The 14,934-nt window shown below is 34.7% G+C and overlaps 1 protein-coding gene across 5 annotated transcripts; it reads right to left on the bottom strand.

Moving 5' to 3' along the window:
• Positions 1-6,536: 6,536 nt before the first annotated feature.
• Positions 6,537-12,227, bottom strand: LOC113760759 (pyrrolidone-carboxylate peptidase). 5 transcript variants are annotated; one of them, XM_027303469.1, is made up of 6 exons: positions 12,125-12,227; positions 11,014-11,353; positions 9,763-9,867; positions 9,629-9,676; positions 8,152-8,370; positions 6,537-6,874 (listed from the first exon to the last, which is right to left on the bottom strand). In XM_027303469.1, exons 2-6 carry the CDS (start codon positions 11,278-11,280, stop codon positions 6,782-6,784), a joined length of 732 nt encoding a protein of 243 aa, XP_027159270.1. In that variant the 5' UTR covers positions 11,281-11,353; positions 12,125-12,227; the 3' UTR covers positions 6,537-6,781. The 5 variants fall into 5 exon arrangements, with proteins under 5 accessions (XP_027159270.1, XP_027159272.1, XP_027159271.1 ...); XM_027303471.1 differs by lacking the exon at positions 12,125-12,227 and adding an exon at positions 12,000-12,087; XM_027303470.1 differs by lacking the exon at positions 12,125-12,227 and adding an exon at positions 11,922-12,008.
• Positions 12,228-14,934: the final 2,707 nt, after the last annotated feature.

Here is a 14,934-nt window from a genome sequence, read left to right as displayed (position 1 = left end):
AGTTGGAAAAGAATAAAATTGGCACGTCAATTATAATTAATATTAAACTCCTGAGGTTTTGTTAACAGGATGTTTTTAGAATATATAATACAGAAACTTTCTACTTCTCTTGTTTTATAGCTGCTGAATTTGTGTTGAAATAAAGAAGATCATTTTGCCTTTAAAAATTAAAAACAAAGGTAGCATCATTGACATCCAAGATATAGATGACTGGTTAAAGCAGCTTTATAAGAGTTTCAAGAAGAAAGAAGTTACAGAATATTTTTAACAAAGCATCGAAGGTTTCTTCTAGGTCTCTGTCAGGTTTCTGCTGCATGATTCAAGATAGAGCTGACTAATTTGAAATTCCATAAAATGGAAAGAAAATAAAGAACAAAAGAAGAAAAACTGAACCTTGCTGGACTCAATTACGCTAGAAATAGCTAAAATTTGAGAGACAAAAGTCAAGTTGAACCATTGGCATTCTCCAAGAAATAAAACTAGATAGGTATATACATCATGATTCAGACATCTCTACAATTGAATTGTTCTTGTTGTAGTGGAAGCGTCATGATGGGTTTTGTTGATGCTGTAGTAACTCTTCTGACTTCGAATACAAGGTAGCCATTGGCTTTTACTTTTGGCCAAGCAAATCATAATTGCATCAAAAGGTTTGCCAAAAATAGACTAAGCAATTGCAAATTTCTTAAGAGCAAAAACTGCATATATATTCTCCTCTCTTTACGCATGCAGATGGGCAAAAAGGATCTGCACAATGTTAGGACTAGGCTCCTCTCTATTGAGTTGGAGAGAATTTCTCATCATTACGCTCGAATAAAGTTAATTTAAAAATTATTTTCAAAGATCAATATCGTTCATAGTCTATTTCATCACTTATGCTAGTTATACATCAAATTTTGTATTAAATTGATTAGGTTTTACTCTCTGATTAATCATTACGAATATTATTTACAATTTTGATCCATTTTCACCTTTTAAATGTTTCGTCTAAGTTGAATGTTGAAATGTTCTCAAAAAATTATATCATTTTTTAGTATGTTGATCTAGAGATCAAAATAATAATAATAATAATGGCACAATTGGCTGATTTACAAAACGACAATGATTTAGATATAAATGAATGGATAGATCAATGGAGAGAAATCCACCCCCGGGTTAGTGCGACCGGTCCAGTAGCCTCCTCTTCAGGAGTAAGGTCCCGTGTTCGACTCTCTCTCCGTACCGCGCTGGAATCCTTGGGGCGGGCTCTTCCAGCCTGGGGGGATTAATCTGGTCAATTGACCAGGATACCCCCAGTCGTCAAAAAAAAAAAAAAAAAAGATCAACGGAGAGAAATCCAATAGAAAGGAGAGGATCTTCACCCAATAATGAGTAAATCAAGTGGAACAACTCAATACCTAGTTACTGCTATTTGCTAAGAATGCTGCCTATTTGGGTCCAACTTTTCTTTCATTTTGTTTTTGGTTATTTCCTCCAAATTTTTTCCCCCTGAAATCAGACTACGGCTTATTTTTCTTTTCTTGGAGTTGACTAAAAAATTTCCTGTTACAAAGATAATCAAGGGGTTAATCACCTGTGTTTTATTAACAGACAGGACAAAGTAGTCGTTAATTAAGTTAGCATAAATTGTTTCCTTGACCACAAATCTCAAATAGTACGTACCTAATCTATTGTACTTAAGGTGCTCAAATAAACAGACACAAATTGGTTTGCATTTTTCGGGGCTTCTTCTAATATTCTTAACTATTAGCTTCGTTTAAAAAAAAAAAAGCTCCTAGAACAAACCCTATTAACTTTTTTTTTCACACCCTATTTACTTGATTTTCATCCCTAAAACACTATAATAGAGATTTCTCTCTGCGTATTTGACTTCTCATCAACTGACCATCCCCATACACGTATTAGCTAATGGTGGTCCTGCTATGTAATTATTTCAATTTTGCGTTGACACCTACAGCCCTAATGATAGATTAAATCCATTTAACATCTGGAATTATTGTATTCCAAAGAAACTAAAGAAAAATTGTGGGAGAAGAGAATAAAATTTCTTCAACATGTTCTAAAATTGACCAAAAAATGAAAAGAATCGTGGAATAAAAACAAAAAAAAATACAGATTAAGTCCATATATTTCATAGTAGAAACTGCAAGTGGAGGGGCGGCTGTTTTCTCCTAGTGTTGTATGATTAGCACAACATTCCGAAGTTCAAAAGGGCAATGGAGGAGGAGGAAGCATGCTCTCCAAAGTTGACGGCCGGTGCACGAGCACAAGCACATATCCATGCCCAGATCTCCACCATTCGCACGCACTCCCATGCAGTTGAATTTCATGGACAAATCACAACACTACTATGTGCTGGTATTCCAACAAGATTGTTGGATTTGCGTTTTGAAATCGACTGTCTCGAATTTCATCTTTATCCCGTTGGTTCCGTCTTTGTTCAACTGCTACGTGTATTGATTAATAAGTTTTAAAATTCTATTGTGAATAAGTTCAGCAATAATAACTCTTAAATTTTATTGGGGATAAGTCCAATAGTATAATACACATGTCATTTAAACAAAGATGGAACAGAGACAAAATCTGGGACAGATGATTTAAAGCGGTTGGATTTGTGCCCTTCTATGGAGGAGCACGACAACATTGCAGGGAAGTAATAAGAGATGTGAGAACGAGGAATTTTGCATCAAGTTCTTAAAGAGATATGCACCATAACTCTATTTTGTGCTTAGCTGAAAGATGGGTATTTCTCACACCAACATTATATATACTAGCATATTTAGATAGATATATATATCATGTAGTTTTAATTTTGTTCTGAAATTCATATTTTATGCATGTGACATGCGTCTATACTCGTTAATGTATGTGTTATATATATATAATTTTAAGTAGTTTATACTATAAATACACTGTCAGTGTCAAAAATATTATTTATTTGTTGTAATATGTTTTAGGCTTTTTGGAGTACAACATTTTGTTGCTATTAGGAGAAAGGGGCTTGCATGATTGGAATAGCACAACAATGAGAGCCCAAATATGACTTGCAGTCTTGAGATAAAGCTGCTTCTTTTTATTTAGCATACCATTTGCAATGTTAAGACAGGTGTTACACGACAATTAGTAGCTACTATAATCTACACGGGTGACAATCTAATTTATATTTTGTTGTTTCTCCAATAATTAATTACATTATAATATGAGCTGTGGTAAATGTAATCGTGTATATATATGCAAAATTTATCCTAATTATTCTACTGCCTAGAGACAATCAATTTTAATCAACCTGCAAATGTGGTATCAAGCCTTTATACGTACTTTGTTACTAGTTGTTGATTAGCACATTAGTGGTTTTTACGTCACATGGAAAAAGAAAATTTATGAAAAACTTGACTGCATTTTATGCATTGAATATGTTAAGAAAGGATTAGCATAATGATTAGAAAGTCGAAGAGACAAGATTGTCATAATGATTAGCAGTTAAGCATTTCAACTAAAAGATAACGTTAAGTGGGTAAAGTGACTAAAAGATAATAACCTTTTTTTTTATACTTGTAGCTACAGATACATACCACATGTGCATGATTTGAATTTAAAATTTAAATTCATATCATGTAGTAATGATCTAAACCTGCTAGTATAAAACAAAAAATCTGTACAGTGATAGTGTATAAGAAACTAAAAATATGTTGGTGTACAAATCAGGCTGCAGTGGGCAGCATCTAGGTAATTAGACGTTATTTTCCATAACGGATATGGTCTATGGTTCCTTTTCCAAACTCAACAGAACTCCCGCTCCAAATAAAGCCCAGATCAGTCCTCAAGATGGGCTCAAATTTCAAACGGCAATAGGATTGGGTTTTCAAGCTTTCCAGCGCAAGTCAATCTTGCACTTGCGTAAAATACCTCACAAGATTTTATTTTTTTTTTGAAAAAAAATTCTCATATCTGTCTCCAAGACTCAGTTTAGCCGATAGGAACATCAAAATGTGATTTTATGAAGGAGATGATATTCTGAGCTTATGAATTTAAACTAATTTTTTTTCTTGGATAAAAGAAAAAGAAGAAGAATAGTATCATCACGTTACCAATACTGGCAATACTTATCAACCTTCCGGTTTGCAAATTAACAGACATAAGGCTGATTATGTTGTTAGGATTAATTTTTCACACGCTGACAGTGTATATTATTACATCAAATTAGGTGTGAAGCAAAAAGTGAAAATACATGAACTAAAAGATTTTAAAAAATGTTCGTATTTTGGACGAGGGATCCACAAATCTTTGATGAGTTAGGACTTGGATAACTTATTTTCTGTGCTTTTTATTGATAGACATATGGTCGATGTGGAGATTATGGTTAGTGTTGGTCTTGCCCCGACACACTCCTTCACTGCTAGAACCAATCTTTGCTTAGTTGGCCTGATTAATGGTGTATTACCATTAGGACACACGCTGAGAAGTCAAGAGGGCTCACAAATGGCACCCCTTGCCCTTAATTCCCATGTTTGTTTGAGTTGATGAAACAAACATCTAGATTGTTCAAGATGGAATTTTGAATGGTTGCACTTGCACCACAACAAAACCAGCCCAAGGATTCTTCACATTACAATTCCTTTGTGGAGTTAAATGCTGTTGATGCGGAAGTTATCGAGGAACTTGAAACTTCTTGTGCTAATTTTGAATGAGATCATAGCTAACTTCAAGAAGAGAAATGGAAAGAAAAAGAAGAAGAAGAACAAGCATTTGTCAGAAGATGGTGCAGGGGACATCCCCTGCAAAGGGTAATCAATATTAAATCTTATCCCAACTTTTTGTCTCTGTATACTGGATGCTGGAATGTTAGAGGATTGAACAAATCTATCATGCAAAAGGAAGTCAGGTCTTCTTTGGTAGATAATAATATTAAGTTGGGAGCTGTTTTGGAAACAAAAGTGAAAGCTGTGAAAAAAGATAAAATCTCAACTGCAATTGCTCCCTCTTGGAGATTTCTTTATAACTACAACTGGTCTTCTCTTGGTAGAATTTGGGTGTGTTGGAACCCAAACTTTTTGAATGTCTTTTGTATTGGCTCCTCGGACCAAGTCATGCATTGTAAGATTAACTCAATGAATAATATTAGACTTCAGGTACATTATATCTTTTGTCCATGGAGACAATGACTCCACAAACAGGAAAGAGTTTTGGAAGGACCTAGTAGACTTTGCTAGCCTGATGCACTCCACTCGATGGATAATAGCTGGAGATTTCAATGCTATCAGGTTTGGATATGAAGGATGCGGGGGCTCCAATGATTGGCCACAGTACATGAATGATTTTAATGACTGTTGTATTGACGCTGAGTTAGAGGATTTGAACTACACAGGGATGCAGTTCACATGGTGTAATAACTGGCAAGATGAGAATATTATTTACAGGTAAATTGATAGAGTATTAGTTAATGAGAGTTGGTTCAGGCATTTTTCCCTTCTCTAATGCTAGTTTTTTACCTAAAGGTATCTCTGATCATGCTAAAATTCTTGTGAAAATCCTTCCAAAAATGCGAAGAGTCAAGAAACCCTTTAAATTCTCTTGATTTTTGGACTGAAAATGAGAAGTTTATGCCTTTAGTAGCAAGAACATGGAATATTGATGTTCGAGGGACTCCCATGTTTAGTATCTGTCAGAAATTGAAAATGACGAAGCAGGAGTAGAAGAAATTCAACAAAAAGGAATATGGGACTTATCTATGAAAGTGTTAGAGGCAAAAAATGATCTGAAGGCCATTCAAAGTCAAATTGATAACCATCTCAGGGACGAAGAATTGCTTTCCAAAGAAAATTTGTTGGTAAAGAAGTATAGAGACCTCGGTCAAGATGAAGAGAACTTCTACAAGCAAAAATCTCGAGCTTCATGGCTGAATCTTGGAGATCAAAATATGAGTTTTTTCTTCAAAATGGTTAACCAAAGAAATCGGTGTAATAGAATAATGTCAATTACCAGGAAAGATGGGACACGAGTAGAAGATTATGATGAGTTGAAAAGGGAAGTCATATCCCACTTTCGGCAATTGCTCGACCCACCACAATCACATATTGATGAAGCTCCTGTTGATTTTTCTCCTTTTGTTGCTAAAGTCCCCAACCAAGACCAACAAAGCTACTTGATGCGGGAGGTTGCTGCTGAAGAAATTCTGCATAATTTGTTCTCTATTGCTAATAGGAAGGCTGATGGTTTCAATGCTAAGTTTTTCAAGCAGGTTTGGCCTATTATTGGCGAAGAGGTAACAAAAACTATGATCTCTTTCTTTAGAGATTGTAAACTCTTGAAGGAAATTAACTCTACAATCATGACTTTGGGTCCTCAGGTCCAGAACCCTTCCTTTTTATCTAACTATAGGTCGATCTCTTGTTGTAACACTTCGTATAAGTGTATTACAAAGATTATTGCAAATAGAATCAAAGAGATTTTGCCTCAACTAGTTAGTCCCTCACAATCTGCTTTTGTTCCAGGGAGGAAAATTGTTGGCAATGTATTACTTGCACAAGAACTACTGAGAAACTACCACAAGGATACAACGAGTCCACGGTGTACCATTAAAGTCGATTTGCATAAAGCATATGACACTGTAAAGTGGAGTTTCTTGTTCCAAATCTTGGAGGTGATGGGGTTTCCTGCCTCATTTATTGACTAGACATAGGAGTGCAATCAGAAAAAAAAGGTGAAGCATCTCACAACATTCCAATTTGTGGTTATTGGCTAGCTCTTGGCCAACGAGTCCAAACTAACACAAATGCGTCCGTCATATGCTATTGAAGCAGCGACCATTTGGTGACACCCACCAGGGGAGGGGGCATGAAAGATGCCGTTGACCAAAAAATGGCCGTCCTGCAACCTGGAACAAGTTGAAACACCAATTCTCTTTAATTTGTTTATGGTACTGTATAATAATACATATCATCGAGTGACAAAAATTTGTGCATTCATTTAATTATTCAGTTGAGATTTCCTATAGTCATCCAAAAACTAATTAATGTGGTTATATATATATACATATATGTCTAGTAGCAAAAATTTGGAGGTGATGGGGTTTCCTGCCTCTGGGTGCATACGACACTACAGTCATTTGTTTTTTGATTGCTCTGTGACTAATAGTATTTGGAGTTTCGTCAAATCCAAATGTGCTGTCCAATGGCCTCAAACCAATTGGAGCAATTTGATTGAATGGGTTGGAATTAACTTCAAAGGCAAATCTCATGCCAAAACCCGAGGAAGAGTTTTGCTAGCATCTGTTGTTTACTGCATTTGGAAAAAAGAAAGGAATGCAAGGCAATTCAGGAATCAATGCAAGGATACAAAAGTTATTCAAGAAGAGATCTTTGAGGTGATCAGATGCAGATTGTTCTCCTTCAAGAAAGTCAAGAAGACGGATACTAATAGATGGCTGCAAAGTGTTTGATCGTTAGTTGCTGCTGCTACATTTGTAGTCGATACACAAAGCATCTCAAACTGTTGTGAGATTAGCGTCAAATGTGAGTTGTGCAAGTTAAAGCTGTTGACTTGAAACATATCTCGTACTATGTTATTTTGATTCTTGGGTACTAATAAATTCTTACTTACCCAAAAAACGCTCCTAATGGAGAACGGATGAAGGCCTCCGTCTCAAGTTTAATGAAAGAGAGGAAAGTAGGGAAATGGTGTACCACTTATCACAAACTAAGAAATGTGTAAACTTCAAACCTGGATTTTACTGGAAATTGGATCAAACAAATACAGCATTTAGAAACACAGTAATAGTAAAACCTGAATTAAAGAGTCTTGTCTCCATCTGCAAAGAAATTTTATGAGCAGGAGGAGAAAATTTGTGGCGTTCAGTAAAGGAAACTTGAAAAGCTGCAATCAGATACACCAAATCAACATGAACCATTGCTTCAATATTCAAAAGCCATTGTGCTTCTCAAATATCGTAACACAACCCCTGATATATGATATCATTCATCAGCAAAAATCGCATTTCCATTCCACATACAATCAAAAGTTTATTGAAGCTTGACACAGAGATATCTGCATCCATCGTCACATGCACGACCACCACGACGAGGCAAATATGCCACCAGATCGAGATGAAAAGAGAGACAAGAATGTGATAGTCTAAGATAAAGAGGCAAGTACCTCCAATAAGGAAGCAGCAAATTGCATTTGTGTCTCCTCATCTATAGTAAAGAAGAGAGGCACATGTACAAATAGAGATTTGATTCCATTCTGCTCTGCGAAACGCAAGGAATGATAGTATACATAGTTGCACACAAATCGGCCAGCATCATCAGAGGTCATCACTTCATAGCCCATCTTTGCCAATGCCTTTGTGATCTCTTCAACAGGAAGAGAAGTCTAGATGCACAAAAAATCAAACATATACCAATAATCAGTTCCCCAGTTCATCATACAAGCTCCAGAAGATGCAATGAATTATGCTACAACATAACAAATAAAAGTACTGAGAAAAACAGAAGCTAGGCTAAGGAATACTAAGAGTAACTACAGAGATAAGATTTAAAAAATTAGAGAGTTCTGAAGAGCTACCGAAATATAGATACATCTGTTTGAAATAGTAGTGTCTCCCTTTACTCTGGGAAAATCTATAGAAAGGCATTGATTTCTTCTAAAATTACGTATTCACTTAAATTGAGACGGTAAACAGACTATAGGTGACACAGCTTCATCAAGGTTGACAAAGGAAAGGTTTATCCTGATGTAAGTTTCAACTGCACAGTGTTAATCTCTTATTCTAGTATTAGGCGGCCAGGAAGTGCATGTTCCTTTGGTCAGTTCTTTCATTTGCATAGGATATATGGCATCTAAAAACATAGCAGTTAGAATCTGAAGGTCAACCACCGATTTCAACCTTTAATGTAGTTACTGATTTCTCTGGAATTAGGTATTTTTGGGTAAAAATGTACACAAGAAGAAAAGAAAAGGACTAAAAATCAATTTAATTGCATGACATAAAAAGGTTGTGCATTATAATCCTGCTCGATTTCCATCTTACTAAACAGCCCAAGTCTTCTCCTTCCCCCAAACCCTCCCCCACAGACTCCAGGAACAAAACATATTGAGTTAAATCAACAAACTTGTGTCTTTGAATCCAGAATCATGCCCACAAACAAAAACCATGATTTGTAAGTGCAGAAGTTAATCATCTCAGTTTCACCCTTTTCATAATACAGTTGGCAAACCAAATACAGTTCTAAAGAAACCTATATCAGAAACTTCAGCAATTTTCATACCCATTAACTCTATACTTGAAAAGCCTTTCCAGTTAAAAGAGAGATCCAAAAAGGAACAAAATGAACCATGCAAAATGGAGGTAACAGAAATGAGATGAAAAAGAAATACAGGGATAACATCCAAGGAAAAGAGTGATCCAACAAGCAGGTGAAAGAGCATGCCGAGGATGCAAGAGTAGATGAAATTATAACATGTTCTAGATAGGCCACCGTTCACTGTTAAGAATTATAGTCAGCTTAGTGGCACCTCTATTCATTTTTTCACACCACCACATGTTGTCAACTTATCTGAACAAAAAACTTGAAGCAAGATACAGAAGTTTCTTCTGGAGCTGCGAAAGGAAGCCATAAAACCACTATACCTCTCGTGCTCTTGAAATTCCACCATCTGCTGGGATAATAGGGACTTTCTGAAATGACAGATGTTAAAGCACTAACTAAGTCAGAAATGGAAATAGATACTTAAAATGAGAAAGTGATCAACGCAACAACAGACCTGAGGCTTCCACCCCATCTCATCAGGGCAGCGAAATGTAGCTTCATTGACTGCTTGATTCTCTATTGCAAACTTTGTTGCACCACTATTAACTCCGAAATGGACCTAAGGACTCAGAATCAAGATAATTGGAAAAGTTACTATATGAATTCAGGAAATTTAACTGTTTAAACCCATTAAACAATCCTATGTGATTACACTAGAGTCATGGTGCAGACATTCAAATCACAACCATAACAAGTTAATAACAATCACTCTCTGATAATTCTAGAATTTTATTTGTGTTCTGATCGCGTTGCACTTTCCAATGACCACTCACCATGCAAAGTTCCTTATTAGTAATTTTCTTTTAAAACATAATAGAAGGTTGGCTTCTTTGCAATACAGGTTGTACATCTAACACTGGAAGCACGGAAGCAGAAAAAAGGCATTACTTTGGTTTAAAGTTAAATACTTTGCCATCCAATAACCATAGTTTAATATTATAGGTGGACAGTCTGAGCACTTGTTCATAAAAGAGTATAGATAGGTGTCAGAAAGTAAGTCCACTATTCAATTTTTGATCACATTCACAGTCATCTTTGTAATACCCAACCAAGAGTTAAAGCTGAAATGCCTGAAGGATGTTTCAACAAGTCCAACCAGCAGTTAAGTGAATCATGTCCAATTGAGAACTCTGATTTCAGCCTGATGCACATGCTTCTGTGGACTTTCAACAATCAACTCTCATTTAATTAACATTCAACTAGTCACTAGTAACTGCAGTTAAAGGCTCGATTTTTCTAGCAAAAAATGCAAATTAATAAATGCCGTGAAGGCATCCATCACATAATTTTAGAATGTCTTAGTCAAGGTACTTAAAGAGTCAAATACCAATGCTGAAGTTTATTTTGATCCTGATATCTACTGAAAGGAGCCTTTCTAAACTGAGAGGAAAGGTACATTTTGAAAAACCAGTACTTATCAGGAATTACAAGCGCGCACACTTGTATCAAATATGACAGACCAGTTACCAGTCAATGCCATACTCAACATGCAATCCAGCAAAAGTCCAAATTCACATTTTCCCAATGTCTTACTCAACAAGGGAATAATTTAGAATGTCAAAAATACTGGCCTTAAGAGAGTCATTAGATGTCAAAGTTTGGCTAATACATGTATAAGTGAGCAATCAATCAATACTTTGCTTTCTTCATTAATGGTAGCACGAAAAGAAGCAGATGAAGAGAAAAACAAATGCAACAAACATACCCAAATAACTCTACCAGGAGTGGATGACTCGTTCTCAGCTGTGCTGATAACAGATTGCAGTGTCTGATATAAAGGAACAACTGCTCCCTGTCCTGCAGTCTCAAGAATACTGCAACTGCCAAGGATTACCCCTTTGGGCAAACCCCTTTTTTTCACATACTCTTTTAGATTACTGACAATTGTCTCAGTAGGATTCTCCGCAACTCCATGAAATTTTTTAAAACCAGTCACATGGATGGTTACAGCAGGAGGCCCTTCAGACCCCATCAATCAACAAGCCTTACGGTATGAAGCTTTACACTGTTAAAGCATCCAACGATAAAAACAGATATCTAGATCCCTGCATCAAACACAAAGGAAGCAATCAATTTATAATTACAAAGAAAACATCTTCTTTATCTACAATTGTTCTTTTATAAATTGAATTTGAAATTTAATCCTCCACTTCTCATATCAATGTATCCATTAAATATGTTTTATTGATAAAAAAAAGTGTCATCTAAATGAACATGATAAAGGATTTAAATCATAAGGGCCAAGCCATCAGTGACCCGTTGACATAATCATGATACTACATCCAAAATCGAGCTTTTCCAAATGACAACTATGCTGACAATTGTCGGTTGAATAAACCGATAAAGCTCCAAAACGAATTAAAACACCAAAATCAGAAGCATATGAATCAGTCCCATAAAAGATGCATACTTGAAAATTACAAAGCTGATAAGTTCGGAATGAGTATGGAAAATCCTACTTTTCAGAATTCATGATAAGATCAAATAAAGCCCAAATATTGATCCAAAATCTAACAAAACCCCATCAAGAAAGCTAAAACCCCTCCAAAAGTCCAATTATGACTAGTTCACCATACAGATACTAAAGTTCATGACTGAATGAGTCGAGCTTACCAAGAATCAACGGTAACACACAAACCCAGACGAAATTCAACTCAAACATAGAAGATAAAGCAATTGATCATCACATACCACACGGATCATCAAGACCCAGAAATTTCACCAGAAAGAAAGAAGAAGATAAAGGACTTGATAGTATGCAGCAATCAAGAAAAGGAACAAAGCAAATAGTATAAAGATGAGAGCTTTATGCTCACCTGAGGGAATCAAGGGAGCCAAAAGAAGAAATGGCTCAACCACCACTCTTATCTACACAAAGCTATTAAGTAGTCAGTAGTAATAATGGCTGTAAGACTAAAGTGTTTGACACCTTTTAATTATTTGATTGATTAGATTAAATAAAAACATACATTAAGAACGTAGTAGTGGCAGGTCGTTTTCATCATAGAAAAATAACACAACATGGAGAATACATACAATACAATTAAGGGATAATTCTAGAAACCTCCCCTGAGGTTTCTAATAATCTCATTAGCCTCTCCTAAGGTTTGTAAAATTATACTTACCTCCCTTGACAGAATTGTGGGCCTAGTTACTCATATTACATGGAGAAAAATTACTCATATACGCTAGTACATTATGTCTTATTAGAAAGTAATATCTAACGGTTGAATAATTAGAATACTAATTAAATATTAGTAACTAACTAATGGAAGTAACTGTTGAAAATTTCTTTAATGATGAATGGTGACTTGCAATTACAAAATAATACCAATGGATATATCAAATTATGTTATTTTGTGATTGATAGAACTTGACAATGATCAAAAATCAATTGTATGCAGTGTAAGAAGAGAGGTTTTGGTAGAAGGAAAAAATACAGGAGCAAAGAAAGTTGTTCATGAAAAAAAAAATTTGAAACTTTTAAAACCATGATACTTGTAAACTAATTTCGTGAAAGTAAAAAAAAAATGAGGGGAAAAAAAGACAAAATTCGAAACTTTTTTCTGTTCAAAATCACAAGAATTATACAAATCTCATGTTAAGAGATATGATTGGTTTGTTTTGCTGAATCTTGTGATCATTAATGTAGTTTTATTATATATTTGTATTGTCTAATATATTAAATGTAAACTTTTTGAATGGTGAAATGTGTGTATTAATTATTTTTAATTTTTAATTATTTTCATTCTTTTACTAATACAACTTATATACATGCATAAGGGATATTTATGCAATAAGAGTTTCATCTCTCTTTTTAAAGTATTTTTAATATTATTCTTTTTTATGATTTGGACTAATTTTGTTACCAAAATCTTAATCTCAGGGGAGGTTTGTATACTTTTACAAATCTCAGGAAGACTTGTGAAATTGTTAGACACTTTAAGAGAGGTTTCTGAAATTATCCCTGCAATTAAGTATTTGTACGTAATTATTGTGCTTTAGCCTATAAGAAATGATATGATGGACTTTTCAATAATGTCTTTTTGATTTTTTAGTCCCAACAAAACAAAGGCTATCCACTGCCTACCCCACCCTACCCCAATCCTAGCAAATAATTCCCCACACATCCCAATATAGAAAAAACAAAGATGTTAATACAAGAAAACCCCATACAATTTCATCACTTTACCCTCTAAATGTTCAATTGATCAATTTTCCTGGTGGCATTAAAATTTCTCAGTCAAATAGAATCAGCATATTAGTTCTTATAATCCATCTTTTCATTTATATGACATTAGTTGATTAGTGTGCATGTCATCAATGAAAAGACTAAATAATCCTTAAAAATTTTATTTTGTTCTAAAAATACAAATTTATAATTGACTTTAGCACATAGAATTCTCTTTTTTTTAATTTTTTTTAACAAAACAGGGATGAAATTAAAAAACGAGAAGGGAAAAGGAGGATTTGAATCCAAGAACTTTAAATCTTGGGGTCTCAAATTTAACCACTAGGTCAAAACCTCTCAATGTACATAGAACTTTCACGTGTCTCACTTTATATATAAGAGTTGTGCGCATAAAAAGTTTTTATGCAATGTATTTTTTGGATCAAATTTAAGCATGAAATATCTGTCGATAAAATATGCATGTCATGTGACCAAATGAGAGAGGAATTGAAACTTATTTGTTGATTACACTCGATTGGGAAAATTAAAACACCACAGATAGATAATGATGCAATTGAACATTTAGGGAGCAGAGTGATGAAATTGAAAGTTTGGAAGGGGGATTTTGGAATTGACCCAAAAAAAATTACCCCTAAAAACGTTAGAAGGTTTAAAGCATAGTTATTAAACCCGACCCGGGGAGGAACCCGGTGAAAGAGGTGGGTCAACAGGTTACTGGTTCAACCAATGGGTAAGTGGTCCAACCGGTGGGTCACTACATATATTTAAATATTATGTTTTATAATTTTTGATATGGTTAAAACTATAATAAACTATGTTATAGTAAATACTCAATTAGTCCAATTTATTATAGAATCATTAATTCTTATAAGAATTAACAAAACCTAAATTTAATTAGTAATCTACCAAACTTCAAGTATAAAAATTTATCTAAGAGTAATTATCTACTTTATTTACGAATTTTAAGTGCAAAAGGTTATTAAGAATAATATTTGTTTTTAAAATGAATTGTGTAATATGTTATTTTTTAAATCCATTTCATAATTTATAGAATTTAGGGAATAATAAAATTTTATTAAAAGATTCCAAACAAATTTTGTTTTGAAGAAATAAAATAAGAATAAAAATCTAATATATAATATAGAAGGAGTGAATAAGCACCAAGTGAGCTATTGGGCTAGCGGTGAGTGTGCTTAGGTTTTATGCTTGAGGTTTGAGGTTTGACCGGTTGAACCGTCGGACCGGGTCGGATTTAATAATTATGGTTTAAAGACGCTCGACACTTGGACTCGAGGCAGTGATACTTGACCTGGGAACTAAGGGGCCGCTTGGTTTGAGGGGAACTAATGGCAATTGAAATATTAGAATCATGCCCAATTCATGATTCCTGACTAAATTGGGAGGAATCACTCAAAACCCTCAGCTCATTTCCAA

This window comes from Coffea eugenioides, chromosome 2 (assembly GCF_003713205.1).
Source record: "Coffea eugenioides isolate CCC68of chromosome 2, Ceug_1.0, whole genome shotgun sequence".
In the NCBI taxonomy this organism is placed as follows: Eukaryota; Viridiplantae; Streptophyta; class Magnoliopsida; order Gentianales; family Rubiaceae; genus Coffea; species Coffea eugenioides.
The sequence above is the reverse complement of the archived record's forward strand: the minus strand, read 5'-3'. Positions and strand labels throughout refer to the sequence as shown.

Bases quoted from the DNA above. Each gene is read 5' to 3' on its own strand.
- LOC113760759 (XM_027303469.1), bottom strand. From the start codon at position 11,280: ATGGGGTCTGAAGGGCCTCCTGCTGTAACCATCCATGTGACTGGTTTT. The intron at 9,677-9,762 runs GTCTGTTGTTGC...CTGTCATTTCAG, and splicing joins AGATGGGGTGGAAGCCTCAG to AAAGTCCCTATTATCCCAGC. The intron at 6,875-8,151 runs GTACTTGCCTCT...AACTTGTTCCAG, and splicing joins TTGCTGCTTCCTTATTGGAG to GTTGCAGGACGGCCATTTTT.